At 41.4% G+C, this 27,839-nt stretch overlaps 1 protein-coding gene across 1 annotated transcript in view; it reads left to right on the top strand.

The window, feature by feature from the left end:
* LOC104079492 (serine/threonine-protein kinase BRSK2) overlaps positions 1-27,839 on the top strand; it is a gene marked incomplete at both ends in the record, with an annotated part of 64,755 nt that overhangs the window by 31,115 nt on the left and 5,801 nt on the right. Inside the window, 4 exons of the mRNA XM_009581543.1 lie at positions 2,421-2,452; positions 7,921-8,085; positions 8,816-8,913; positions 14,059-14,209. Of these exons, the coding sequence (XP_009579838.1) occupies positions 2,421-2,452; positions 7,921-8,085; positions 8,816-8,913; positions 14,059-14,209 (446 nt within the window). The remainder of the gene's footprint in view (positions 1-2,420; positions 2,453-7,920; positions 8,086-8,815; positions 8,914-14,058; positions 14,210-27,839) is intronic.

The raw sequence follows: 27,839 nt of genomic DNA on the forward strand, positions 1-27,839 counted from the left end.
AGCACACCCCCGCCGGAGGCCGAAGATCCTGAAGGAGAAGGCTGTGCCCATGATCGAGGGGTACATGTTTGAGGAGCACGAGCTGATCCGGCTGGCTGCGACAGAGTGCATGTGCAACATGGCCATGAGCAAGGAGGTGAGAGCTGGGCCGGGGCGGGCTGGGCATCTGCGCTGGGCTCCCAGCCCCCCGCACCCCCCCACGACCTTTTCTGAAGGAGCCCAGAGGTTCTCTGACTAAGACATGAACTGGTGACCCTCCTTCATTCCCCCTCTCTGACTCAGAAAATGAAGTGCTGTTGTCTGCTTCGCCATGGCATTTCTGCATATCACAGGCACAGAAGAACAATGTGACCCATGGAGACAGAACATGCAGCAGGAGAAGCAAGCATGAAAGAGGCTTGGACATCACTTAGCTGTATCGTCTGCATCTTGTCTGAAATCATTAATGTCTCTAACCCTCCGTGTGGTGTATATGAAATAACGGGTAGATATGCATCTCATAGGGTGGTTTTACCAGGCAAAGGAGGTACAGTACACTCCTTAGCAGATCCTCACAGTACTATGGACCAGATAAGTAACCATGCTAAAATCCTGTCCCATGGAAACGGTACAAAATAGACTCTTCTTATGTTCTGTGTTTGTACCTCAGCTTGCAAAGAACCAGGAGGAAGAGGGCTGCGTCTCCAAGCTGTTAGGGGGACACCATAATGTGTATCTTATCTCCTTGAGTTAAGCTGGTCAGGGGTGATGGCACTGTGTTAGGAATGCTCCCCTTTTCTCTTAATAGTGCAGGGATGAAAGGACTACCTAATGCAAGGGGATTGCGATGAAGGGGAATTATTGTGGCAGAGCTAAGGCCACAGCTGGAAGCTGTGCAAGTCTGCCCAGGCCTGTGGATGTGTGTGCTGGGGGGGCACTGGTGCTCCCAGTACCTGGGCTGGTTAGAAGACAGCTAGATATGCAAGTACCAACTGCACCTCTGATTGCAATGTTGATACAGTCTTGGTTTTAAAGGAGGCTGGCTGTGTCTCATACTGATCCCTCCAGCCTCCTGTCACGCTTTCCTAAGCTGCATTCCCTTGTTTCTTTGTTTTCAGGAAAAGCCCTGTCTCACTTAAAAAATGATCTCACATAGAGCCGACCTCAGATCTTCCTGGTTTCCCAAGCACAGAGTTGTTGTTCCATAGCACAGAGGTCTTCGATTCCTTGCTCTGTGTGGCAAACACCTACTTTCTGTCTCTGAGATTTTGTTATTTGTCCGTTCCTCTTTTTTTCCTTCTTTTCCTCTCTGATTTTCATTATTCTGGGATTGAAATGGAAGTAATAAGAGCAGGACAGCTGTCTCCGTTCTTCCTGACCAGTTTAATGGGTCTGTGATTTCATCTTATAGCTGTTAGCACTTGAGTTTCCTTCCAGCTCTCTCCTGCCTCTCACCTGCGTGTTGCACAAATGCAAGCCTGTGTGCAGTGAGCGTGCATATTGTTCTGCATGTACAAAGGTGCTTCATAATAAGGAATATGAGAAATATTGTCCGCATATTGAATAATCCCTGCGCATCTATGAAAAGTTCTTTTCTACTGTGATCATGCTTCAAAAAAAACAGATTAGGAAGGTTCTGCTGCAAGTATGTCATGTGAACAGTTTCTCTTGGAAAAAGGGTGTTACTTTCTTTCCCCCATGCTTGTGGAAAACATGGTCATCATGTAACACTTGCTGGGATCTACCTTCCGTAGGTGGGCAAGGCCACTCTTCAGCTTTGATCAGTCCTTCATTACATAGTAAAATGCTCATGTGTGAAACAGGAAAGAGGGAAGTAAAAGAAATTTGGAGTCTGGTGTTCAGTTGCTGGAACAATAAATGGTATTATTTTGACACAGAACCTTATTCTACTTGGTCTTTAGATTTTAATGATAAATGTGAAGCCAATCAAGAATGGGTCCTGGCAGAAGGTCATATCACAGATGCACAGTTTATTTTGTTAATTCATATTATCTGTTTGAATCTGTTTCTATTTCCTTCTCTGTCTCTCTCTTTTTTTTCCAAAACAAAGTTAGAAATGAACTTTGGGTGTAAAGAATCAGCTATTACGCACATACAGAAAGGAGCAGTTTGTTAGCTTCAGTTAGGTTACAGAGGGGAAGGGCTTAGGAAGGGAAAAACTTAAATTGCCAAAACACTTGCCTTGTGCATTTTCCTGGGATTTGCTCCTGACTGATTCCTCATGTCCGGAATTATAGTCTCGTTTCCAGTGGGGTGGGTGAGGATGAGTATGCTCTTTATGCAGCATAACGTTCCTGTTGTTTGCACAGATCCAGCTCTGGAATGTTGAACTTACTTGAATAAGCCTTGAATAAGGATGTCTTGTGGAATTACCTTTTCTGTGTTACAGCACTAATTCCTTGTTTTCTTTTCCTTTACAGCTAGAACATATTCAGAAACACATATGGTATATGTAAGTAACACTTTTTTAATTCACTTTTGCATTCGTTTGTTATTGGTTCTGTTACGGGAGCTGATATTCTAGTGACCTCGAAGGAGAGAGACTGGAGTTTGAAAGGAGCTTTCACACAGGTGGAGAAAGGGGCGGAGGACAAAAAGGCATCTAATGTGTTTTTTTTTTACCCTTTGCTTCTCATATAATTTCATCTATATATATATATCAAGCCAGGAACTTTTTATATAGTGGCTAACAATTGTGTGAAATAAGACGTTCAGTCCAGCAACTTGCTGTGTTAAAAAGATACCTGCAAGTGATCAGCAAAAAAGCCCCCAACTAACAGCTGTATTTAGTTTGCTATCCAAGAGCTACAGACAATCCCTTGTAATACCTTCTTGACAAGAAAGCTTTCGTTCGTTCCTCCTTGGCATCTTGGCTTTTCTCTGAAGTAGAAACAAAAATGATGATATTGATAAGTAAGCACCTGCGAACAAGAGCTTTTCTGTCTCATAATCCCTACTCCCTCTTCTTCGCAGCAAGCTAAGAGGCTGCTTCTGACCTTGTAACCTGTTGATGTGAGAGTAGTTCTGTGAGTTGATTAAAAGCAGCAGTCTTGACAGTGAAACAGGAGGTCTGTGAGAAAAGTACACGCCTGTCTAGTGGTTTGGGTATAAGGAAGATGGATGGCTTTTAAAAGTGACCTTGCACTTTGTGTAGCCTTAATAGCATTTCAAGAAACCTAAATAAATAACTTCTTTTTTTTTAATACTGATGATAACCTAATCGAACTAAGGAGAATACTTTACATATTAAACAAGGAAATGATGCTTTGATACATGCTTCGGGGGGTCAGCATACCTACAGGTTGCCCAGGTGGGTGATAAGGAAGGTCCTGCCTTCATAATCCTATCATTGCTCTTGGGAAATACTTGAGGATGGTATGAACTGATATTTAAGCCTGTCACCAGGAAAAAAAAACAACTTTGTTTTGATTTGTTTTGTTTTCTCTAATTCTATCTTATGGGCAATGTTCACTTCTGGATTTATCTGACTTTGATAGGACCTGAGGGCATTCAACAGTTTGTTGAATAACATGGTTTTTTGTTAGTTCACCTGAGATGGTGGCAGCACTCTGCCCGTGGCTTTTTCATGCTCTCTACAGTTACCAGTGGACATGGCACCTTTTTAAACCAAAGAAGGACTAGAGTGTTGTTTGCTGCAGATATTTTTTTTTAAACTCTCATGGATAAGTGTAGGAGAAATGGAGGGGGGAAATCTCTAATTGTAATCTCTAAAATACCCCTCCTATAATGTCCTAGCAATTCCGGAAGTAAATGCTGTTTACATCAGACTGGGTAGATGATCCCCGCTCCTTCTTCATGGAGTGAAATCAGCTGACTTTCTCTGTGCTTTGATCAGAACAGGAATAGGAAATAAAATGAAATGTCATTGATCACTTAATTCTAACCCTCCTCAAGATTTTTGCCTGGAAGTTTTCACCTGTTGGAGGACTGTTGTCCCGGGCTCACATGCACAATGTGAGGTGTTATTTCATGACTTTATTCTAGATTTAGAATTTGAAGATTTTTTTCTTTGCAGACATAAGAGTTTGAAGATTTTCATGTACTTCTCGGCGAAGATCAGACTCTCTGATGATTGACACAGTAAACCGTTTTTTACCCCAATGGAAATGGCATCTGAGGCTGTTTTCAGAAGTTGAAACTGAGTTTTGCAAAAGCAAGTCTCCCCTAGACTCCCAGTGTAGTCAATGCAGAGAGAGATAGGCTCTTCCAGAAGTCTGTTCAGAGTGCCTAAAACTGCTCAGAATAGCTTTTTTAATGAGTCTCTTTCTCATTTTCTCTATACTGGCCATGGATTGACCTAAAGAAGTTAACCTCCTTTGGCTAAATTTAGTCTGTGAATAACCCTGCCACCTCCAAAACTCAACTACTTTCGTCTAGTAATGTTTCACAGCCTCTTTGCATTCATTTTGCCTGGGAATATTGATGCTGACAGAGAAGGAGGGGTTATAAGTGTTTTACTCTATGGCTGTTTTGCTCACATTTCATTTTTTCTTTATTTCATGTAACACTACTATTCTATGTAAAATCTTCATTCTTTGTCATATATAGGTTACTGACCTGAAAGTTGTACTCAGAACATATAAGTGATTTCACTTAATTCTTCAAATAAATATTAAGGCTACTGTAAAACTGAGGAAAAGATTTAATTGCAGACTAGGCAGACAGAGAAAGAGGTCTTGAAAGTTGAAATCATGATTCACAAGCCTAAAAAAAGGAAAAAAGAAACCAAAGAGAAACCTTTCATCACCAACCTCCAGTTCTTCTTGCTCTCCCACCCAAATTAATTTAGTGAGGTTTTTTAAGCCTTTTTAATTGGAATCATTTATTTTTACCTGAAGCGCAGGTTATCATAAATCAGCAAATAAACAGCAGTTATTTTCACATTTTTTTAATAAAGCAAGAGGGCAAATAAAAGTAGCTATTATGGTAAATACATACTCCTGTAACACTGGGTTACTGCTCTAATTGTGAAGGTACCAAATTTACTAAAATCAGAAAAAGAGTAACTGTACCGGTTCTGCTTTACTTTGTACTGATGCAAATGTGCGTCTTGGTGAGATTCACGAGGGAATTTCATGGAGAGACTGAAAAAGTCCACCCTAGTCTGGAATCACAGGCCTTGTATGCACCCATCCTCGCAAAAGAGGATGGGTTTTAAAGCAGCAATTACATTCATGCAAGCCTTTAAAAAATATACGTGGTTTGCAGTATTCATTGTGTGACATTGTTTGATGTCTGCGTGGGCTGAAATGCAACAAATTTGTCACTCTCTACTAGACTGAGAATGGAACAGGGAATACAGTCGTGCCAGTCACAGCCCAGACCCAGTGATTTTCGTTTCCTGAAGCACTGAATTGCGTTGCCAAATGACGAGGCGCCTCTTTGCAGATTTTGCTTGTACCTGATGAGGAGGTGTGAAAATTCCTGACTATGTCTGAGGCTGACCAGGTGCAGGGCATAAGGAAAAGCCACTTTTCAGTGCACAGAAGATGGCAAGCTGTGCTCTCTAGAAATGGCTCCCACACTGATTGGTATAAAAGAAGCTTGCAGGTGATAATTCTGCTATAGACTAGGGCAACTAGTAGGAAACCCGGATTTTCTGGAAATTTTCAAAAACAATAATTCTTTTTTATCTCTTTAAATTACCTTAAGGACATCTAATTGTAACATAATGAATGATTGATTAAGTCAATACTTTTTAAAAGAGAACTCCAGATCATTAAAAAACAAAAACACTCAGCTGCTGTTCAAAGGTCCATCCTGTAAGAAATTATCTTAATGACAAGGTCATCACTGGCTTTAGTACTGCAAGGTCATGATCTAATCATTTGTTATTACTTGCTGAGAGCTAGATCCTGATCCTAAGAGGTAGGAGTAGGAGCATCTACCTCTTGAAGACAGGGCACTCAAGGAATAGTTGAACAAGGATTTTTCAGTCTAGCCCTTAGATTCAGGACCATGGTGTCATTGCAGAAGACATAGACACTTCTGTGAGACTCCAAGGAGGCATCAGAAGCTGTGTTTTAGTTTGACACACAAGTACGAATCCCAAGGAACAGATTCTGTCTCTGTCCTGTATATTCTGCTTCCAGTCCCCAAAACTGAATAAAACTGAGCAGGGTGTGTGTGAGAGCTCAATGTGAGAGAAGTGGGATCTGACCCATGTTGGCATGACCCATGTAACACACACCAGAGTCTGACTCCATGACATGTGTCCAGGAAGGGCTCAGCACATTTTCACTGCTTCAAGAAAAGATAAAACGAAAATTTCCGAGGAGTCTTTCTGCAAGTGATGTCCCACAAACATGGTTAACAGAGCAGATGCCTCACAACTGCATTTCAACTTGCTTAAAAATAAATTGCAAGTAGCACCCAGCAATCTCTTGTGATTCAGGTGTAGCATGTAACTGTCCTGTCCCAGCATCAGAGCCCTGGCTGCAATGACTTAGTATTGCCTTCTTACGTTGGAGGAGATAATCTGCATTGGCTCTCTTTTTGGTACATTGGCTGAGACCTTGAGCTCACATGCATGATCCTACCAGAGTTGCTTTCTAATCTACCCAAGAAAAATTAGGTGCATTTGAATTGGAGCTCCTTCTTCTGTGTAGATAATTGGATAGCTCACATCTGAGCCCAGAGCATTTTAAGCAGTGTGAAAAAGTTCACAAGTTTTCTTCACCATATTTCTGCCAGCATGCAAAGGAAGAATATCTTGCCCAAATAACACAGCCCCATAAACAGCAAACGCTGACATCTCATGCAGTTTAAATATTCCCGATTCCTGTTGCCCACCCTCGGAGCCTGGACCCAACAGTCACACATTTACATCACGTAAAGGAAAGGGAGGACCTCACCCACAGAGCAGGAGAACCTCGATGTCGCACAAAGCATCCACTGAGAAATAGCAAAGATTCAGGTAGACAGTTTCTCCAACCAAATACCACCACGACCAAACCCACCTCTTTGGGTGCATAGAGTTTACATAAATTGCTCCCTGCTTACTTAAAACAAAATCAAAGGATATTCGGGGTGCCTGCAATATATATAATTCAGTCAGTTTTAGCTACCCTGACACCTTGACCTGTTTCGTACAGTCATGGCCTTTAATTGCAATGAATAAGCAATATTTCCAGAGTCTAGTGTGTGGGATGAGACAATTATGCAGGAAGCCTGTGTTAACTACTTCTAAAAGAGTAATATGCTCTACCGCTAATGGTGTATTCCTAGGTCTGCCACTGACCTCGGGCATCACACTTGGGCCACAATTTTCAAGTTTGCGTGTCTGAAGAGAAGCAAAGACTGTTGTATTTGGGCGTGTAAATAAACAGCCTGGTTTCTCCTGAAACCCTTTAAAGTATGTCAGGTTGAGACCTGAACACTGAGGTCTCTCAGTCTTTAAAGAAAGAAACTGCTGCAATGCCGGTTGTAATTGGAATTGGTGAAGAACACTGATGGTTTGTTCGCAGCTCCTTCTTTGAAAAAGAATCAGTCAGCTTGCACTTTTCAGCCTGATAGCCCGAGGTCTGACCTGCTGATGCGACAGCATCTCTAAAACCGCGTAGTGTTTTATAAATGTTTGGCATTAGGACACTGAACAGCTGCTTAAATTGTGAGGGCACTGATAAGTGAAGTTCCTACTGCCTTTCTGACTGAATGCAGACATTTCTCATTAAAGATCCAAATCCACAAGGTGCTGGTCACTCTTAGCCTTCACGGCGGTTTCTTCTGAAAAGAATATCTGTCTGGTTGCGAGCTCTGGTCTCTCAGTGGGAATTTGACAAGCTATTTCCATCTGTTGCTGCAGGCTGTTTCAGAGTACGGGTTCGTTTGTGACTCATGTTTCTTTTCTCTCCTTCTTTCCCTGCCCCCTTTCTCTCTCTCGTCTTCTTTCCTCTGCAGAGGGGGTAAGAACGAGCCAGAACCAGAGCAACCAATCCCTCGAAAGGTGCAGATTCGTTCTCTCCCTTCCTTGGAGGATATTGATCCAGACGTGTTAGATAGCATGCACTCGTTAGGCTGCTTCCGTGACCGAAACAAACTCTTACAGGACTTGTTGTCGGAAGAGTAAGCACTTGCTCAGTCTTAATATCAGTTGGGTGTCCACGGGCTGGGATGCTTATAAACCTGGGGAGAGGCAGAGATCACTTTAACATGTATCTCACTGTGAGGGACCAGTAGCAACTCCTCACCTGCTGGCTGCTCATTTGCTAGTGAGGTGTTGGGAGCAAGCACTGAGCCTTTCTTGCACCGTGTGTCAGAAGCTCCCAGCGTGACCAGCAGCGGAGGCATGGGGCTGGCTCTTCCCTTGCTGCTAGGCAAGGTCAGTTCCTGAAAAGATGGGCTGTGCAGTCCGAATGGGGAGGTATCATTGCTCTTATTTGTGTTGGATATGCCTTTGTTGGCAAATTTTTGTTTATTTCAAGCTTATGCCTGAGAGCTGGTGTATTTCCTGAGGTGTTGAGAGAGACACGTAATGGAAAGAGAACTTAGAGGCTCAGGAGACCTGTCTTGCTGCCACTCTTGGTTTGGAATTCCTGTGGACATGTTACCTCGTCTGTCCTGTGCCTCTGTTCTGTGTGTGTTACATGGGAATCATATTTCCTTTTCTCACTAGCTGCTTGTTGGAGACAGCAAGATTCTCAAAAGCTGTGTGGGTTGTGTGTCTCGCTGGCAGGTACATGACCATTTCCAGCTTATTTAGAATAACGGTAACTGTTTGTTTGATGAGAAGGGTTTATCTACATGTTTATGTTTTTTTGTCTTCAAATTTAAAGATTTTTCTTCTTTTTTGCAGAGAAAACCAAGAGAAAATGATTTATTTTCTTCTTCTTGACCGGAAGGAGAGATATCCTAGTCATGAAGATGAGGATCTTCCCCCTAGAAATGAAATAGGTACTACAGATGTGACCTCTGTCACCATGAACCCATCTCAACTAGTTCCTCTTCACCCCCCTTTTTTTTTTTTTTTTAAATATATACCCAAACCCTAGCATCACTGTTACCTTCCCACTGAAATGGCGTACGGCATTGGTGAGAATCCTCAGCCTGAGGCAGGCAGGTCTGTTCTGTGGTTAAACTCGAAGGCTTCATTTTTCAGGATGTGTCTGTCTCACAGTGCAGAAACATCCAAGTTGGTCTCGAACCAGATCTTAAAAAATATCATGTGGACCCACAAGCTGGATCTATGCAAGCAGATGTGGTTTAAAAGCAGTGTAGTTTAGTGGCAGAATTTTCTAATTACTAATCTACATGCAGTATTGCAGAAATGCTGCTTCTGGACTTGAGCTAGTAAGACTGTGTAGCATTGCATCAGTATGGAGTTACATATGTACACATTCTCTTTTCTGTAGGTAAATATATACACTGTTGAAAGTATGAATAATATTACATACCTGTTTATAGTACATACATCAAACTGCCACGTTTTTAGACTATCTTAGAAAGATTTTTAAAGCTTAATATGCAGTAAGATTATATATCTTATAAAGCTCTGGTGATACCACTTTATTCCTGAAGAATTGTTCATTAGTATTTTAGGGTACTGCTGATCGCCAAGGACTTCACTAATCTAGGCAACAGGAAAAAAGCTTCCCTGAAGAGCTAACTATATGAATGACTCTTGCTGTGCAGAGTGACAAAAGTTTAACTAATAAAGGATTAGTCACTTCTATCAATGACCTGAAATAGCATTTTTACATAGTAGTGTTGTGATTTTCAGGTATTGTATTTCAGCACTTCGAAGGCTAGAAGCAAAGTGCTCTTTATTTTCACAGAAAGCTTGGAATCTCCCAAACCTTCAGGGCAGTGGTATATTGAACTGTAAGTTTGTTAATACTCCATTGAATTATTATCCAAGTTCCAGGCTCCAGGCCCTGTAATTTTGCAGGGAAATCTCTTCTATGGAAGAAGAGATGGAAATTCTTAGTCAATTCTTAAACTCTTACCTGGATGGAGCTACAGAGAGCATGTTAGCAGGGATCCTGATGAAGATGGGTAGATGTGCCAACTGCAGGTCCTGTGGTCAAAAGCCCCTTGCTCAGTGCAGTTTGTCATCTAGCACTTTACTAATCAGCTTTTGACTCAAACAGATTATCCTGCAATGTAAGGACACCATCATCTTCTTTTAGAAATGTTTTTGTCATAAGAAAAGAAGCAAGGTGACTCTAGAATCTTCATATCCAGCATGTTAGTGAATACGTAGCTATGCCCTAAATACATCATATATCTCTCTCTCACATGCCAAAGTATTTTCATGGTTTGAACTGAAATATTATGCTTTACGCTTGTATCTTTTGTACAAGGAGTGAAAATGTTCCCCAACAGGGAAACACTACTCTGAATGTATAATTGTGCCTCATCGGCACATTTTAGACTCTTTGAGCATTACTCTTTGAGTGTTCGTAGGTTGTATTTCCTCTTCCACAGGGGGTTTCCACCTCCTCTGTTCCCAGCAGTATGTCTGAGAACATGGGGCAAGGTTTAATTAAGCGCAGTCATGCTTCTGATGAATATCTCATCATTGGCCATTAGCAATGGCCTTGCACAAACAAAGAAGAGCAGAGAAAGAATAACAGATTTAATAATAGCATCTTGAAGAAACCACATTCATGAGAGTTGTGCGTTGCCTGAGCTTTTGTCCAAAAAAAAAAGTGCATCTCAGAGTATTTTGCTTTTTCCTCTTTCTTTGCATGATGTTAGGTCTCAGAAGGGATGGATGCAGGTAAAAATATGGCTGGCTCAGACTAGCACTCCCTTCTGGTGTCCCTTTTGTGTGTTTCAGCTATATAAAGCTTTCTCAAAGGGCCAGGGAAGGGCCACCTTCTCCATCTTTTGAGTCCAGCTCCATTTTCTTTACCTGAAAACATAGAAATGAGAAACTTCTCAGTAAAATGAATGAATGTCAGCTAAGGTCTCCTTGAGGAAAAGGCTTTTGTGGGGTGGAGTTCTTAGTTTCTTAATAAACCAGAGAACAAGAGATTGGGCCAGAACAGCCATACAGGATATAGGTGCCTCATCCAAACTCAGAAGCTGAACTTTTATTTCCTACCTTCCAGATCAATACCTTTATAATGGGATCATTACCTATACGATTCTTTCTTCCTCTGTAAAAATCCTTAGGAATGGCTTCACTTTTCTGATGTGAAATAAAAGGAAAATGCATCACCAAAACTATCACAGATCCAGATTAGGACTTGATGGTTTTTTGCCCATGTGAAATTTTTCCAGAGTCAAGAAGAGAAGAGCAAACACCGGAGGTTTTCCTATTTTTAATTCCTGTGCTTCTGCAAAATCTTCTACTGCTTTTATATGACACCACTTTAGTCTTTGCGGCAGGATGGCTGTGTATTTAGCTATTTCTTTAGTGTCTTTAGACTTGACAGTGATGACAGACTCAGTGCCCTGTTGTTTCTTACTCAGACCCTTTTAAAAAGTATGTACAATACTTGCTACCCTCAGCCATCTATAGTGTAGTATTGTAGCCAATTTTTAAGAGAAATCAAATAGCTTTATTAGAAGCTCAACCACATTCATGCAAACTTCTGGATGTATTTTCCATCAAACCTTTGTGAATTGCTGTTGTTGAATTTATTGGTGTGTTTCACCACCTGCTCTTTTTGCTTAGTCTCTCTCTTTGATAGCTTAAAATATAGATTGAAAATCAATATCTTCCAGCATCTCGAGCAGCGAGGACTGATATAAAAGAACGATTTAGCTTGTTAGCGATATCCTTCTCCGCCTTAATTGTTCTGTTGATTCCCTCATGGTCCCTCTGGCTACTGTCCTTCTCTCAAGCTTTCTCTTTGTACAAAACGCTGTTATTCAAGTCATTAGCTGATTCCTTTTCAAATCTCTTCTTCCCTCTCTTTTGGTGTCCGCCTTATATTTGGCCTGTCACTTTTGTAAGTGTCACTCAACTAAATTTCCATTTGCTAAAGTCTTCTGGTTTGAACGTGCTTGGATCAAGTTGCCTTTTAAAATATCTGTTCATGAAATGTTTTTCTTGCCTTTTTCCATCTTTCTTGTTTAGACTCTATTATTAACTAACATTGATGCAGTCTGAGCTTACTCATCTCCATTCTTTTGACATTGACTGCTTTCTTCATCTTCCTTCTTCTTCCTTCTTTTTCCTGTCTTTTAAACTGCACTCTTCCACCTTCCTTTCTAATGTCTGATATCCCTCTGCAAAACTTGTATCAACTCTCTGTTGTTGATACCAAATGTAATTACATTGTCGTTATGTGTGTTACTCAACTCTAGTGACGCTTCTGATACCAGCAGTTGTCCTGTGGGATGAATCCTTTCTCATTCTTTGAACTTGTTTGAAGAAGCAAGAGTTTGAAATGTCTAAACCTTGTCCCAGCTTATTTTTCACCACTTACACATATGCAGCTGAAGTCACCCAGTGTAACTGCTTTATTAGGTTTATGTCCCTTTGTTTTTCCCTTAACTTTATGCACTATATATTTTTCCTAATCTGAAGGTCATTACCCCTACTAGTATTTTCTACTACCTTTTTATTACTGGACATAGTTTGAAATGGAGTGAGATACAACTGCTTTTTTTCTAATTAATTTTTAACAGGAAAATTATTACTATTAGTACAAAGCATATTTGGGTTATACAGTAACGGGGTCAGTTGTTATCACTAGCCCATTTGCATTTGAGCCATCTTTGCTCATGCTCATCGTTTCAAGAATAAGCCCTGCCCTAAAGGGATCTTGTTCTAAAAAACATGATGTGAGAGAGGGAAGAAACAAGCAAGTAGATGGGGGGCGTGAGGAGGGCAGGATGATAAAAATAATACCATCAGACTAGGCAGTAGAGGTAAAATGGTCAAATGCAATATTACTGGTTTTACAAAGGAATCCTGGCAGAGGAAGAAGCCTTAGGGGATGGGCGCTGTGAGCTTCTTTCTAACAGTAGGGGTGAAGGATGCCTTTTTTTACAAGTGGTCAGCCTCCACTAAAATTAAAAATGCGTCTGTAAATAGAGGCAGGGAACTGAAATAGCCCAACCAAAGAAAAGAAAATCCTTCTGTATTTTTTTTCTGCCTTCCTTCTTTTTACTGTTTTGATGCCATGGGAGATGTTAGTTATAAAACATCTCAGCAGGTCTGCATTTGGTTCCCTGCTTCACTATGGAGGTGTGTATGGTTTGGCAAGTCACCTAGGAGCGCTTTCTGCAGTGCAGTTTGATATCTAAAGACTCTTCAGAGCAATTTAGGTGCTCCTTAGAAACTAGGTAAATGTTTGTCAGCACCTATAGGAATTAATTGCCTTTAAATATCTCATTCTTCTACCTCAGTGTTCACGCTGCAAAGTGAAAGTAGCACTTCAATACCTCATAGAAATGTTACACAATAAAAAGTGTAAAGCACTTCAGTTACTATAGTAGTAAAAGCTGTACGGTGACCTCTGAGATAAATTTTACTAGTTCTCATTGGAGATTCATCTCAGGTAGGCAAGTATGTTTAATTTGTAATGCTGAAGGAGGAAAAATATAAAGCAGTGGGGAAAACCTGAAATCTAATCTTAAAGATGCAAAAAAAGGGTATGTTTTCAGAGGAGAATGCAATTCTGAGTTCAGAGTGTACTCATGTCTCTGTGTCACATTTAATCTAGCTAGCAGGGACATCAAAGGCAAGCTCTAGCAACCTGAGTGCATATACAGGATCCCTAGATGGCTTATACTCTGGCTAACAGCTTGTGCTATAGCCCATGCTGTCATCTTGTTATTACTGTTATCAGCTTTGTAAGGTAATTTCTGCAAGCTATGCTATAGTTGTAACTTTATTTTACAGTGCTCATACATTCAGGGCGGTAGCAGTGCTCCTTCTCTCTGTAGATGGATTGCAACTTACGTCTTAATGTTTGCAAATTTGGAAGAAGGGAGAGGCTGCAAATGACCATCTCCGTCATGACGATACCTGTCTCTGTGGGGGAGGTGTGAGAGTGAGGTTGTTGAGAGAGGATTAAACCAACCTGTGTGAGGTAAGTCACAGCCCAATTCAGCTGACAGCGTTTTCTTTTCATAAAGATCCCCCCAGGAAGCGTGTGGACTCCCCAATGCTGAACAGGCATGGGAAGCGGCGGCCAGAAAGGAAGTCGATGGAGGTTCTCAGTGTGACAGATGGCGGCTCCCCAGTCCCTGCTCGCAGAGCTATTGAAATGGCACAACATGGACAGAGGTGGGTCTCTCCTTTACCCAGGAGTCCTGCCTGTCTGGGTTTGCTACCCCCTTTTATGTTATACATACAAAGGAGCTGTGGAGCTTTTCTGTTCGCACCAGCACTCATTACAACTTCCAAGCACGTTTGCACATGATCTGGCAGCCAGCAGCACACAGGACCAGAAGTCCTGCCAGGAGCTTAAGGGTTCTGTTCGCTTGCAGCTATTGCTCAAGAAACCACCATGTCCTCTGTGCAAGATTCATCTCACCTCTTTTTTATTGTCGAGAACATAGGCATTCAGTCTAAGCTTGTGATACAGGCTGTCACTCTAGGCAATGGGGACAGACGAGGGCTTTGGAAGGTCTCAGATACATATGTCCTCTGTTCCAATAATCTTAGATGGGATAAATTACCCTCTGGTCGTTCCTCTCTGTCTCCATAGCCTACAACAGGAATCTAGATGACTATCTTGGATTAGGTGCCTAGCTTTTGGGCACCCGAAGTTGAATGAGATGAACCCCACCCTCCATGTCATCAGAACAGCTTGAATCTGGAAAGCCCTATCCAGGCATCTGAAGATGCCTCCCAAATGTTCTGTCAGAGCCAGCGTGCATCTGACCCACATAAATTACCACATGCCTGTAAAGTGATGGAATATTTACAATTTTGCCTCTTTTCTGTCAAACGAAGTGTCAGTCTTGTGGAGAAACAGCAGAGGAAAATGGTGTCTCCTCAAGGCAGGTTCTAGGAGAGTAAGTGAACTGTGGAATTCACTTATTTGAACCATGGAAGTTGCTTCCTTGGTCCCTAAGACTAGCCTAAGGGAAGCATGTGCATTTGGATTCACACTTGCATAAATCAGTCAATATAAAAGAACACTTCACATATATGTATGCTGATGATGCTGTAACTTATGTTTCAGCTTTATGACATGATTTTTTTGTTCAGCTGTTAAGATCTGCTCAAAAAGAGCCTGCTGTGCCCAGAAACTCCCTTTGCTGACTGAGAGCTGGGTGAAGAACGTGAAATAATTTCATGTCCAGAGGTCCCTAGAATTGCTGGCAACTGTTACAGTTCTATCTACAGTGAGGAAAAAGTGGTGATTTCCAGAATCTGCTAGGACTTATTTCAGACTGGATATGTGGCCTTGAGATACACTGCCATAAAGATTTTTCACTGTAGTGTAGGTTGGAAACCTGTCTTGAATATGTGGTTTGCTTTGATAAGAGGTCTGGGAGAAGGAAGCGTTCAGGACAGGGTGTGCTTTGTGTTCCTCATAAGCCTCAAAGCGATAAGGATGAACACCACACTGACAAACAGTTGCTCACTCCTTATTCAGCTTGCAGTGTTTAATCTGGTACCTGGTAGATGCATGGGCCATGCAGCTCCCAGAGCCAGACGGAGGTGAATCACCTTCCCCCACCCTAAGGCTCCTGTTGAGTCGCAGTACTCTGCAGCTGTTGACAGTAAGTGTCCAACTGGGTGGAACAAACAGGAGCTGTTAGATTGATCCCGAAGTTTTCTGAGAGCTGAAAACCTTCTCTTTCAGCTCTCAGCTTTGATTTGGATTCAAAAGTCTGAAGAGGCAAAGCTGCGTCTTGCTATCCAAAGTATTTCTTTTGCTTTTAAATGTCTCACTCAATTCTGCAGAGGAGGAAACAGTTGAAGTCAAAAGGTCTGAGATGAGTTCAGAGCAGAAACATATCCAGGCTACATATCAGTAAAGAAGGGCTTTGGCTTAAGGAGGAAGCGAAACCTGCCAGGCACAAAAGAGATACAGGGCAAGGCATACCACAACTCAGGGCTGGACATAAAGGTGTAATTAAGGGTGGAGAAAGGGATGTAATAACACCATGATTGATGATGATGGGCTTGGTAGTGCTTGTTTTGGAAGGGGTTAAAGGGGAGATGTTATTTTACTCCATGTGTGAGCTTCCATAATTCATACCATCCACATCCACAGATGACAATAGCACATTTTGTGTTGCTGGCAGCACAGTCGTTTATAACGTGAACTGGCTTCATTAACGAACACCACTGCATGGGGATTGTCTGGGGACGATGCATTGCTGATGGGGCACCATCTGTCCGAACAGTCAGTAACAAAATGACAAGTGCCTTCCACCAAGAGTGGGGGATTTTTAATGGCTAGTCACATATTATATTCCATGAAAGGACCCGCTGACAGTGGATTTTACAGCAGTAGGGCTTAGATCCCGGAACTGGATGCTTTTTTAAGAATGACATTTTTTGGTCTCAACAGATGACTATCCAATGCTTTTATCCTACAATACTAGGAAGACAGGGATGTGGACCATGGAAACAGGTCTCCTGTTTAGACATGAATGAGTTGTGTAAACATCCCGAGACACAGAGCCATTGCTTTTTTCTTGAGCTGGCAGAGATACTCTTCTAACCAGTGGGCAGAACACACCCATGTGTCTTGTGATTTAGTCCTATTGTCCTGTTTCCCAGTAGTAAACAGATGTTTGCTTGCAAAAAGGGGATTTATGTTATAACCTCTGGTTTATGTGTCTGTGTGATGAACTGTGCTTTTGGTAACCATGTGGGGACCCTACAAGTGTCTGGTCTTGGCTTGTTTAAGGGCATATCTTTCCATTGAGATTTGAAACTTGGCAGCCTTCAACCCCACAGGCTGAGAAAGTATTAAGTGAAAAATATAGTCCTTCAATGACTTAGTTTTGGATAATGGAGATGGGGAACTCAGCACAAAGGCTGCTTGTTGAGCTCACAGACTCCTTGAAATGCTTGTGCTGACCTCTCCAAGTGTTCTCCATTGGGTCTTTGTATATGGCAAAGTTAGTATGCACAAACACCAGCCACCCTAAAACTGGTGACTAAGTTTTGTTAATTCTTGGTTTTCCCTGCTAGTTGTCAACTAAATGGGTTCATAATTACATCTTAATTGCTTCTGCTGTTGTGGTATCCACACCTCTCAGACTATCTGGTATTTCATTGAAATGTCAAAAGAAAAGAGGCAGGTTCTGAGCTTAGTTTAACACCAGCTAATTTGTCCCATGTGCCAAAATCACAGAGACTAGGAAGAATTCCATGGGAGCTAGAATCCCTTGGGGATGTGCCAGAAATTTTCAGCAGCTCTGCTGTGAGAGTCCAAAAACCGTTCTAAAATGGGCTTCATTAACTATTCATTTTCTTCTGGTTATTGAAGTGGATAGCTTGCGTGAAAGATAAGCTAACATTAGGAAGCAGTGTTCTGTGAAACAGTGAAGCATATTACCAGTGAAACATATTACAGAGAGCTGCCCCTTTAGCAAAGCATAGGGAATTTTGCTTCTAAGCTTCAGGGATTCAGACCCAAGATGATAAAGCAGGGCATTTCTCTATACACTGAGTAGAGGGAAGAGAACTGGGAGTAAGTGGTAATGGACCCTACAAATTAGAATACAAAATGGATTACTGTTCCTCTAAGAGGCTTTATGGTCTGATTTTAACTTTTTCCCAGATTATGCTTCGTGTTGAGGTCTTCAGGAAAAGTCTGAGTAATGAGCGCTTTGCAATTCGTGCCTTCAGGCATGTTCTATTTTCCCTGGACAATGTGACAAAGTAGATGGTACCTGGGCTTTCAATTAGATAAAGGAGAGCAGAGTTTACAAGTATGTATGGGGGAAGTCATCCTAGACTGCAGAAGTCAGGGGAAGATAATGAACTTCAGCACTGTGTAGGCTTGAGCCATAGTGGGAAAGTAAAATAAAGGTTTTTCAGAGCATTGCTTAAAAAGGGGAGGATGGGTTGGGGGGCTGGGTGTCCAGCATTGCTTCAGGTGACTCTCTTTTATAAATGTCCACACTAGTAACTCTGTTTTCTCGCTTTGTTCCTGCCATAGTAAAACAATGTTCAGTAAAAGCCTGGATATCTCTGAAGCCAATCCCAAATTCAACAAAGAAGAAAGGTATAAACACTGACAATATGTTCCTCTCCTCTACCTCACTGCTGAGACCTTAAAGATGCAGTACTTACCTTCTCCGTGTGGGGACCTAGCTGTTCTCTCTTTAGAGAGAAACAAAGAGGGTGGGATACATGCAGCCTGTGACTGTACCGACATTTTCCCCACTAAAATTTCATCCTACTGCTACTTCTGGTTCAGTTCTGCCATGAGTGAGGATGCCCAAGGTAGAAGATGTATTTGCTAAGACTGCTCTGGGAAGGATCGGAATATAAAACACTAGGAAAGCCCAGACTGCTCCACTCCCAGCACTAGAAACAGCAGCACAACTGAGTCAGTGACAACAATGGTAGGAAACTTTGGAAATCCCGTCTGACAGAGAAAAATATTAAGTGCCTGTAGGTAAGAGAAAAACTGCTTAAGACTACCCTGGCTGCACCAGAGAACACAAGAGGAAAAGATGATCGAAGATGCGGTTTTTGGAAGATGATTCCAATCTAGCAGTTCAAGTGACAGATGGTGAAGAATAACAAAAAGGGTAACTCCCAACTGTGAATAGAGACACAGTGAAAGATATGCAGGCCACCAGGTTTAGTGAGTTTAAGTGGACTCATGTGGGTCCATGAACAAAAAAAAAAGTTTAGACTTTTGGGAAGGTTTTTAGTGGACATGTTGTTCCTAAAATTTCGGTCTCAGAGGAAAAGAATTTTTCTCTAATGTTAAAAGCTGGAATCCCAATGGATAATTCTTCATCAAAATGTAATCCTTACACATTTTGGACAAACACTTAGCTCACCCAAAGGTTAGGAGTGTTCCAAATGATTCAGAAAGGGGGAAGCAGTGGGTTCCTTAAAGGAACCTATGGACTTGGCAAACCATTCTTCTTTCCATTTCCCCTTTTCATAGAAACCTTTCTATTTAAAGATAAATGTGGCCTTTAAGCCTCAGGAGACTTGTAGGATGTATGAGGGACAGCCCGCATTTTGGCCTTTTGCAGACTGAGGCAGTCCTTTGTGGGCAGCGTTTCAAGTCTTGAACCTGCCACCATGAGGAACATTGTGCATCTGCAGGAGAGATTGTGCCTCACGTGGTGTGTAAAGCACCCTCTTTAAGATGCCAAGATAGGAACAAGCATTGGACTTGAACTGTTAGAAACCTCTAAGTTTCACAGCCATGAAGAAGTAATGGTTATACAGTCTTTAGTGGTTAGACTTTCCTGGACTGTTACCATAGTCATGGAAATTCCTGTTCCTTTCTCTGATTCCCCCTATACATAAGTTCTGTTCTTGAACATGTGGCCCTTCTTGCATTAAAAGTTAGTCTGAAACTACTCCGAAGATGAGCTTTTCCACAGTAATTGAAAGTCAGGTCCAGTAAGAGAAGTGCAGAAATTTTACCTGTGACAGGAGAAGGGTCTTTCAGCAGATGTTCCCAGCACCATTCATTGTCCCTCTGTCCTTCTCTAGCAGCTGCCACAGCTGTGTTAGGAGCAGAGGAAATGACCCTTCAGGAACCGCTGGGGGAATTTCTTAAATACACATGGGCACTTCGTCTTCCCTCTCAAAGGTGGTATTTTTCAGAGTACAGGAAGAGAAGGTTAGGGCACTGCACCAGAATCACCCAGGGTCCTTCTCATTGAAGGACCAGGCTGATTGTTGGAGGATCACATTCGCTGTGGTCTTACCTCCCTCCTGCTTCTAAGAGTTAGAACGAAAGACGTCAGTGGTGGGAAAGTGAGAGGACCTGGATTCTGGATCTGCGCACAGCCACCTGAAAGAAAGGGATAGGCAGCAAAGAGAACCCCAGCAAAATGGGGCAACTAATCATGGTGGCCATTAAATTTTTGGCCAGTGTTTAATTATCCAACTTTATGATGTCTTTTTTAAAGGAATACTGCATCTTTAAGGGTCCCTTCCCTCTAGATGCACATGGTTGTCTTAGTAGCTGAGGCCACTGTCCCTTTCTTTTTCTTTTTCTTTCTTTCTGACTTTCTCTTTCACCCCCTCTTTCAGTGCTTCTCTTCTTCTGTATCTGGGTTGCTGCAGCTCCGTAGTTCACTTGCTTCAGTATTGTAGGGAATGCACATGTCTGCGCTTCTGGGTCTATTGTGTCCTGGGATTGTTCATTTTTTTTAAACCTCATTTCCCTCTTCCTTTTCCCTATTGTCAATTTGCTTTCCATTCTCTTTGTTAACCTCTTCAGTGCCTTCCCTGTTGGGAAAATGACTTGAAAGAAAAATTAATCAACCTTCTTGCACCCATTCTATTTACATTTTAGTATTCTGCATGTGTGAATATGGGTGTATTTTCTGTATAAATATGCACACACGTTCCAATATACAATGGGTGTCAATTTGCTCTTCTCAGTTACATCACTCTAGATAGATTTGTATGGGTACAATTGAGGACAGCGTTTGTCCCTAAATATATACGTATATATGTGTTTGTATATATATGAATTAGATCTTACCCAAATTTGCACTCCAGGCCGAAATACAAATGGACTGTCACCCAAACACATGAAAAAGAACTTACTGTAATGCTTCTTTCCACTTCTCTATCAATGCATAGCACAACAGCTTTTTCTTTCTATTCTAACTATGTTTTAATTTTAACTTTTCTCAAAACTGCCTTGCGTTGCCCAGCCCAGCATTTGCAATGTTGATGTAACTGGAAGCATGGCTAGTTGCATTGAGCAGTAAACTGTGAAATCTTCTGGGCATATATCAAATTTGGCATTTCTGTTGGTGACCGTCTTGTGGAGAATGGATTTTCCTCACCCAGCCAGAGGTATCTCTGGCAGCTTGGGAGCCTGTTATTGAAAATGGAGAGAATGAAAGAGAGAAAGAGATAGAGAGGAAAAAAAGCGCTGCATCCGACTTGAAAATAATTTGGCTTAATAACACACCAGATATTTTTTTATTTCTAATCTAATCTTTGTTAATGTGAAAAGGTGGTGACGCTTTCCTGAGTTTGCTTACCTGCACCCCTGAAAACTTAATAACCTGACTATTCTTTTCTGTTTTGAATGCTTTGGTTAGTAGTGAAAAATTAAGAATCCTGAAGTCTTTGATTCGCTAGGCTTCAAAGTCAACATGCCAGAGATTCATTCTGCTTTTAGAGCTGCTGTTTCAGACACTTTTCAGCACAGCATTGATTTATTCTCCATTCACAATTGAAAGATTTTCTTTGCAACCTTTAAGACCCAGAGACTGAATTTATTTTAAATGAAAAATGAGATCCTGGAGCACAAGATGGCATCCACAGAGATAAGTGCCGGGTTGCTGAGCTGGTATGTTCTAGCTGATCTGAATTCCTGCCTATAAGACCATCATGACTAATAAGCCAGTATCAAAGCAGATTCACAGCTTGAGCTACAATCTTGTACCCTGGGCTCCCAAGCTGGCTCAGAAATGCATGCTTTAATAACCAATATGTTTCACAGTTCATTCATGGCAAAAAAAGTACTTCTTACCAGGCCAGCTTGGGGGACAGAGGGACACTACACTGAGCGAACTGGGGACAAAAAGAACAATTTCCTTGAAACAGTCTGATATAAGTGTGCCTTATGTAAGAGGCAGAACAGAAATGCAGCATGAAGTATGAACCCCATTGCTCTGCTGACTGCTTTAATGGGGATTTGGCTGGGAATTTTTTTTTTACAGCCTTAGTATGTCCCTCTCCATATTCCCCAGCGCCAAAGTTGGATGTGTCTGCAATATTGTGAGCAGGACAAAAGTTATTTTCTGGTAAATGAAACTGTCCCCCTAGTGTTCCTGGTCTCTGAAGACATAGGCACCGGTGGCAATAATTATGACCGTGCAGTTCTCCGAACAGTATTTCACTCTGCTTTTCCTACTCTTTTCTCCACCTGCCTCCACATCCCTCTCTCTTTCTTTCTCTCTCTCCCCCTCTCTTCATTTTCCCTTTCCGAGGATGGCGAGTGCTGATCCGTTGGGGTAAGCTCTAGTTTTGGATTATTCCTGTTGCGGGACCTGTTGTATCTTGTAGAGAAACTTTTCATTTGCACTTTACAAATACAATATAGGCTGATATACTTCAGTGGATGAGGCTTTACAGCAGGGAGAGAGAGAGAGAGATGTGGGAAGAAGCATTTTTGGTGCTTTTGTGTGTGTTTGTGTGCTTTTATGTTGGAGTCACACTCCATATAATTTACTTTTGGGTTCTTTTTTGTTCTCTTGTTTGTCTCTATGTTTCAATGTCTGTGGGCACAGAGGACTATCCTCAGACACTGTGCAGGTACCAGGACACCTTCTGAGAATGAAACCCCGTTCTCCGTTAGTGCTTTTTGTATCTGTTTGGAACCCTCCAGTTAATTTTGATCCTAATTTGTCCTTTTTTCTTCTTTTTTTTAAGATGAAGCTGAATCCCATCCGTGTTGTTAAAAAAATGCTGGGTATTCCCTCTCTTTTTAGTATATGTTTTCTTAAGGGGTGAACAGATGGCCCTAGAGACAGATACATCTTCAAAGCTCTTTATTTTCAATAAAGAGGATATAGGTACAACTAGGGATGCAGTCACACTTCAAATTAAAGTTCCATTTATAAGTACTTAACAGAAGGAGAATATTTTATTAATAAAAGTTTTAATAAAAACATTGTAATAGATCACTACAGACTACAGCAAAAGCTTATTGAGAGGGTACATATTGAGAAAGCTAATTAGCACCAGTAACATTTACTTCTCATGTTTGTAGCATGCTTTACTATTTATGAATTCTTTCTAAACCATTTATAAATGGAACTTTAGTATAATTGGCCAATTAAGGAAGGTGGTGCTGTTTAACATCACCCTCTGTGCGCTGAAAGGAAGAAGAGGTGTTACCAACACCTGCGGTCCTTTCTCTGTACTCTTCGTAAGGCTTCATCTTATAAGCCGTTATTACCATGAGTAGACCTTCTGTCTTAAGCATAAGTATTCCCAGTAAGAGGTGTTACAGTTAGTATTATTTGCATGGTTGGGACTGTAAGACAGTGGAGCATCAAGGGTATTCTATTCGTATTCCCTAGATCAGGGAGCAAGGAAGCACAGCTTGTATCTTTTGGACACCCAAGAGTAACAGTGATGAAATGTTGTAAAACACGATGCCTGACTGCTCACCTATTGCATATTAATTCAGGTCATTTCCTGGGGTCTCATACCCTGAAATACAGTTTAGAATTTTTTGGTTTTATTTGAGTGAGCAGGTAAAGAGGAGTATCAAATTCCACCCAATTTATGCTTGAAGCAAATAAGAGGTTGGCTGGATGTTTTGGGAATGACTTTCAAAACTACGCATGGAATCAAACCAATTCAAAATTTCTAAGGCATTTCACCCAGGGACACAAGTCTGATGCATTACTGCACGCTGCATGCATGCTGCAGGCTCCCCTTCTTGGAAGCATGGCTCCAGCTTGACCAGCATCCTGGTAAAACTGTGCTATGAAAGCAAGTTCTGCTGGGACTGCAACAAGGTACCAAACTCCCTTTTAATTGTAAGAAAAATTTCTGTGAGATGATTATTCAAAAAAGAAACAAATGCCAAATCTGACCCAAATGTTTAATGCTGGCTGTGAAGCCTTTATACTCTACTGGTGTGTACTAGCAGATGCACTGGTTAAAGTACTTGAAAATCAATGAGTGAAGGGCTACATAGAGGTGCTCTGTACATGTGCTATACGTGTAGTACGGTTACCAGATCAGCTGTGCTTTTCCTTCTTGTATTTCTCTCTGCCTACACCTCAGCAGTGTGAGGCCTCAGCCCTTCACCTCTTACAGCTCTCAAGAAATTCTGCAGTTCTCTAAAACCAGCTGGAAACTGGATTCCAGCTCCTCCTCCTTGCAGTTTCACCAGTAAGAGACCACTGGTCTAACATGAATTGGGCCTCGCATGGCTTCCCCTTTGACAACAGCTGGCTAAAATGAGTAAAAAATTATTTTAAACAGAGGACCTTTTAACTTTGATACTTGGAAGTATCAAATAGATTGAATAAGGTACAAAATCATCACATCTACAAACTACAGCCCACACATGCACATTTCGTTTCAGTCCATGGCCTCTCTTTTTCATAGCTCAAATGTCTCCCGATTATTGTCAATCTATGAGATGGGAGGAATAGCCTGCGATGGTCCCAGTGCCCACCTTATGTTTAGACTGCCCTCTGCATCTTCCCCCTCCTAAACCTTGGGTCTAGCTCCCTTACGTTTTTTTTTTAATTCCTCCCTCCAGGCTTGGCAAAACAACTATGTCTCTTGGAAGGGACTAAAGAATCTCTTCTTATGTCTCTAAATCTGGCAATTGTGTTTGAGGGAATGCTCTTTATCTGAGCAACTGCATTAACTTTTCTGCTTGTATTTTCAACAATTTTTTGATGGTTTCCATTGAGTTAGTGCCCAAGCATACAGCAATGCAAAACACAGAGCACAATGAGTCACACACAATGTTCGTAGTTTCCTAGATTGTTGCATTTAGTATTAAGTTATTGGAATAATTATAGATTTAATACTTCCAATGACATTTAATGCCTGTAGAGACTCTTAGGAGGTTACTCACTAATAGATACTTCCCACTAAATAAACTTAGTTCATAGCCATAGAGATAAGATGATGTCATATTTTTCTCCTTTCCGCAAATAAGATCATCCTGGGTCTGCCATACTAATGTGCTGCCTGTAGGGCCTCATACTTTCATTTTCTGGTGAGAGGGATAAAAATTTAAATTTTCTCTGTTCTTTCGTTACAGCATTTCAGCATAATGCAACATTTTCATTACTTTCTTTTGGCCCTGTCCCAGTTCTGTCCACCTGACTCTGAGATACAGGAGCAGTGCATGTGGGTTTTTTTTTAAAAACTGAATTCTAGCATTTCCCAGCTTTGAGGATCTTGATGGGAGGGACAAATATGTCATTTTTGCTTGTTAGAATTTTTGTACTGGAGTATAGAACCTGCCACTGTAGTGGGTTTTTATAGCCACCTTGGGAACTATGTCCCATTTGTAAAGATAAATTATGGGAGATTTATTAAATTGAAGAAGGTGCAAGGAAGATCTCCTCAGTCTGGGTGTCATATCCCATACCAGCACTCTCTTGTAAAGGGGAAAAGTTTTGAAAAAGTACAGCTCTCCTTTCAACACTTAAAATTAACCCAGGATTCTTTAAACTCTTTCCACTGCTCCTATATACAATTTCCAGTGTGGGCAAATTAAAACTTGCTATAGGGCCTACTTTACTTCTTACATATTTTGCATGTAAATCAGCAGCAGAAATAAAGCTTGTTCGATAGCAATCATGTGGATACTGAATGCATTTCCAGGAGGATTTCACACTAACTCTCTCTTCTGTCCCCTACCTCAGGCTCCTAGGCTGGATGAAAACACAGTAGACAACAACTCTTTTTCAAATATTGCTTCCAATAAGGAACTGGGAGTTGGGAGGGGGGGCCTGCCGTGTTTTGCCCTCCGTGCGTGTGATCATTTTCATAAAAAAATAGGAGGCAATGGGGTTGGGAGGGGAGAATTCAGGACTGTTGGAAACACCTGATTGCAAAGAGGAAATAGCAGATTGGATCTTTTAATCAAGTATCCTGGAATTCAGGTGAGTGTCAGAGAGGACTGTCCCATCACAATTAAGAGCTGGTGGGAACAGCTCCTAGTGGGAGTTTAACTCCTAAGTAGGTGTTTAACTGCATCTCTGGGCACCTAAATGCCTTCCACATTTGTCCAAGATAATCTATAGGCTCCTCTTGTAATTTATGGTTTGGAAGAAGCTTTTCCTGATGACTCATACAAGGTAGATTTTAGCTAAATGGACTTCCCATATGCCCGACACATCTGTGTTGCACTCAGCTGCTTTAGTTATAGGAGAGGTACATAAAGTGGCCTTTCAAAAGTGGAGCAGATGGTTCTCCCCTTAAAATTACTTTGCATAAACCATTATGAGTGCCCCAGATCTTCATGGTACAAATTTAGGTTTAATCTAAGTGCAAAAGAATGCCAAGAACTGAGCTGCTAGTTCTTGACTGCTGTACTATGATGGGCAGAGTGCAGCAGGGTACAAGGAAAAACAGAAGTGAGGAGTTTCTGCATAGAATGAGTGCCCCAGATTTTCATGGTGCAAATTTAGATTTAATCTGGCAAGAAAGCACGCTGAGACTGGGCTTCTGGGTTTCACCTACTCACTGTGACGGACAAACTGCAATGAGATACAAAGAAAACCGTCAGTGAGTAGTTTCTGAAGATGATACAAATAGAGAGAACAGGACCTGCCATTGTGTTCAGTTGTAGCTTACTTACTCTTTCCTTGGAAATATTTCCTCTTTTGCAGTTCACATATTTTTTAATAATTCTAATACTCAAATTTATTTAGTAATATATGTCTGCAAGACCATTTTAGAAACTGATTTTTTTGTTTTATTCTTCTATAACAGTAGAAGAGAGTAAACTGAGACAGTTTATGGTCTAAATATTTTTTATATTCTCTTTTGTATAAGCTGACATTAACTGTCTGACCTATATCAATTTTAAATATATATATGTGTACACACACATAGACACATATGTATACGCATACACACATGCACTCTGTTTTCCAAGCATCAACAGGATTTCACCTTTTCGTGTTTGTTACCTGAAGGCAAGTAATTGCTTTCATGGCTCTTACTATAGGTGAAACCTTGGTAGGTTTGCTATATTGACATGTTGCATGGTGGTTGTTGAATAACTAGGTTCTTAGCCAAGTCCTCTCCTGTAAGATGTGTCAGTCTTCAAGACAACTTTCTTTCTATTTAAAAAGGATAGAAAGCAGCTGCCTCTGGGGCTTAACTCATTTACAATCACATGGAGGTGGTTTTTTTCCTGCTGGGCAGCCCTCCTCCTGAAGACTTCTGCTGCTGAAATGTTTGTGCATTTGGCCTGTCTGCCCTTTCAGCACATTTAGCATAGCACATTTGTACGTTTTATTGTCTACAGCTGACATTTTCGTAGGTGGCCTTTGCTGGAGAGCATAAGAGCATTGTGACCTTGTCAGCAATAGGACAGTTTACTCTCCCTTGACTGGCCTCTTTTGGAGGGCACCCGGGCTGTTATCTTGATACTAGTAAAGTCATCAAGAACAGCAGAACTCGTTATCCATAGAGAAGACCTGGCTTGTTTAATGCAACAGCTGGAAATCTTACTGGAGAGCAGAGATGTGAAATCCATTAGTGAGAAGCTGGAAAGGGTTAAGCCAACGTGAGCTTTGATTTCAGTGGGAAGACATCACATAGGAAATGATTGTGTGCTTGGGTCATGGAGACTTGTTTTTTTTTCTTAATATCTGGAAGAATCCCCTATCTTTGTGCCTTGTACACATGGTGCTTTTCCACGTTGCTCGTGACAGAGAACGTCTCATTCTGTGTCCACCAGCACTGCGCAGAAGAGAATTCTCAGCACCAACATGAATGTCTTGACAGTCCTTTTTGAATTCAGCAGTTCAGCTTGCGCAGGTCAGACGTAGTAGCTTCCATGTGCTGGATGACCAAAAAGAAGGTAGCAGCTCCCTTAATGAAAAGGGATTATAGTATCCTCCCTGAGCAACAGCATTTCTTTGTTCTGAGGGTGGGAGAATTGAAAATCGTGACAGTAGTGAAAAGAAAGAGTCATGTGCTTTTCCAGTGACAGCCTCCCTCCTCCTCCCTCACTTCATGCCTGTGCCTGTGGTGGCTGGTGTTCAGGGTTATTACTTGTCCA

Source organism: Fulmarus glacialis, unplaced genomic scaffold (genome assembly GCF_000690835.1).
Source record: "Fulmarus glacialis isolate BGI_N327 unplaced genomic scaffold, ASM69083v1 scaffold11877, whole genome shotgun sequence".
In the NCBI taxonomy this organism is placed as follows: Eukaryota; Metazoa; Chordata; class Aves; order Procellariiformes; family Procellariidae; genus Fulmarus; species Fulmarus glacialis.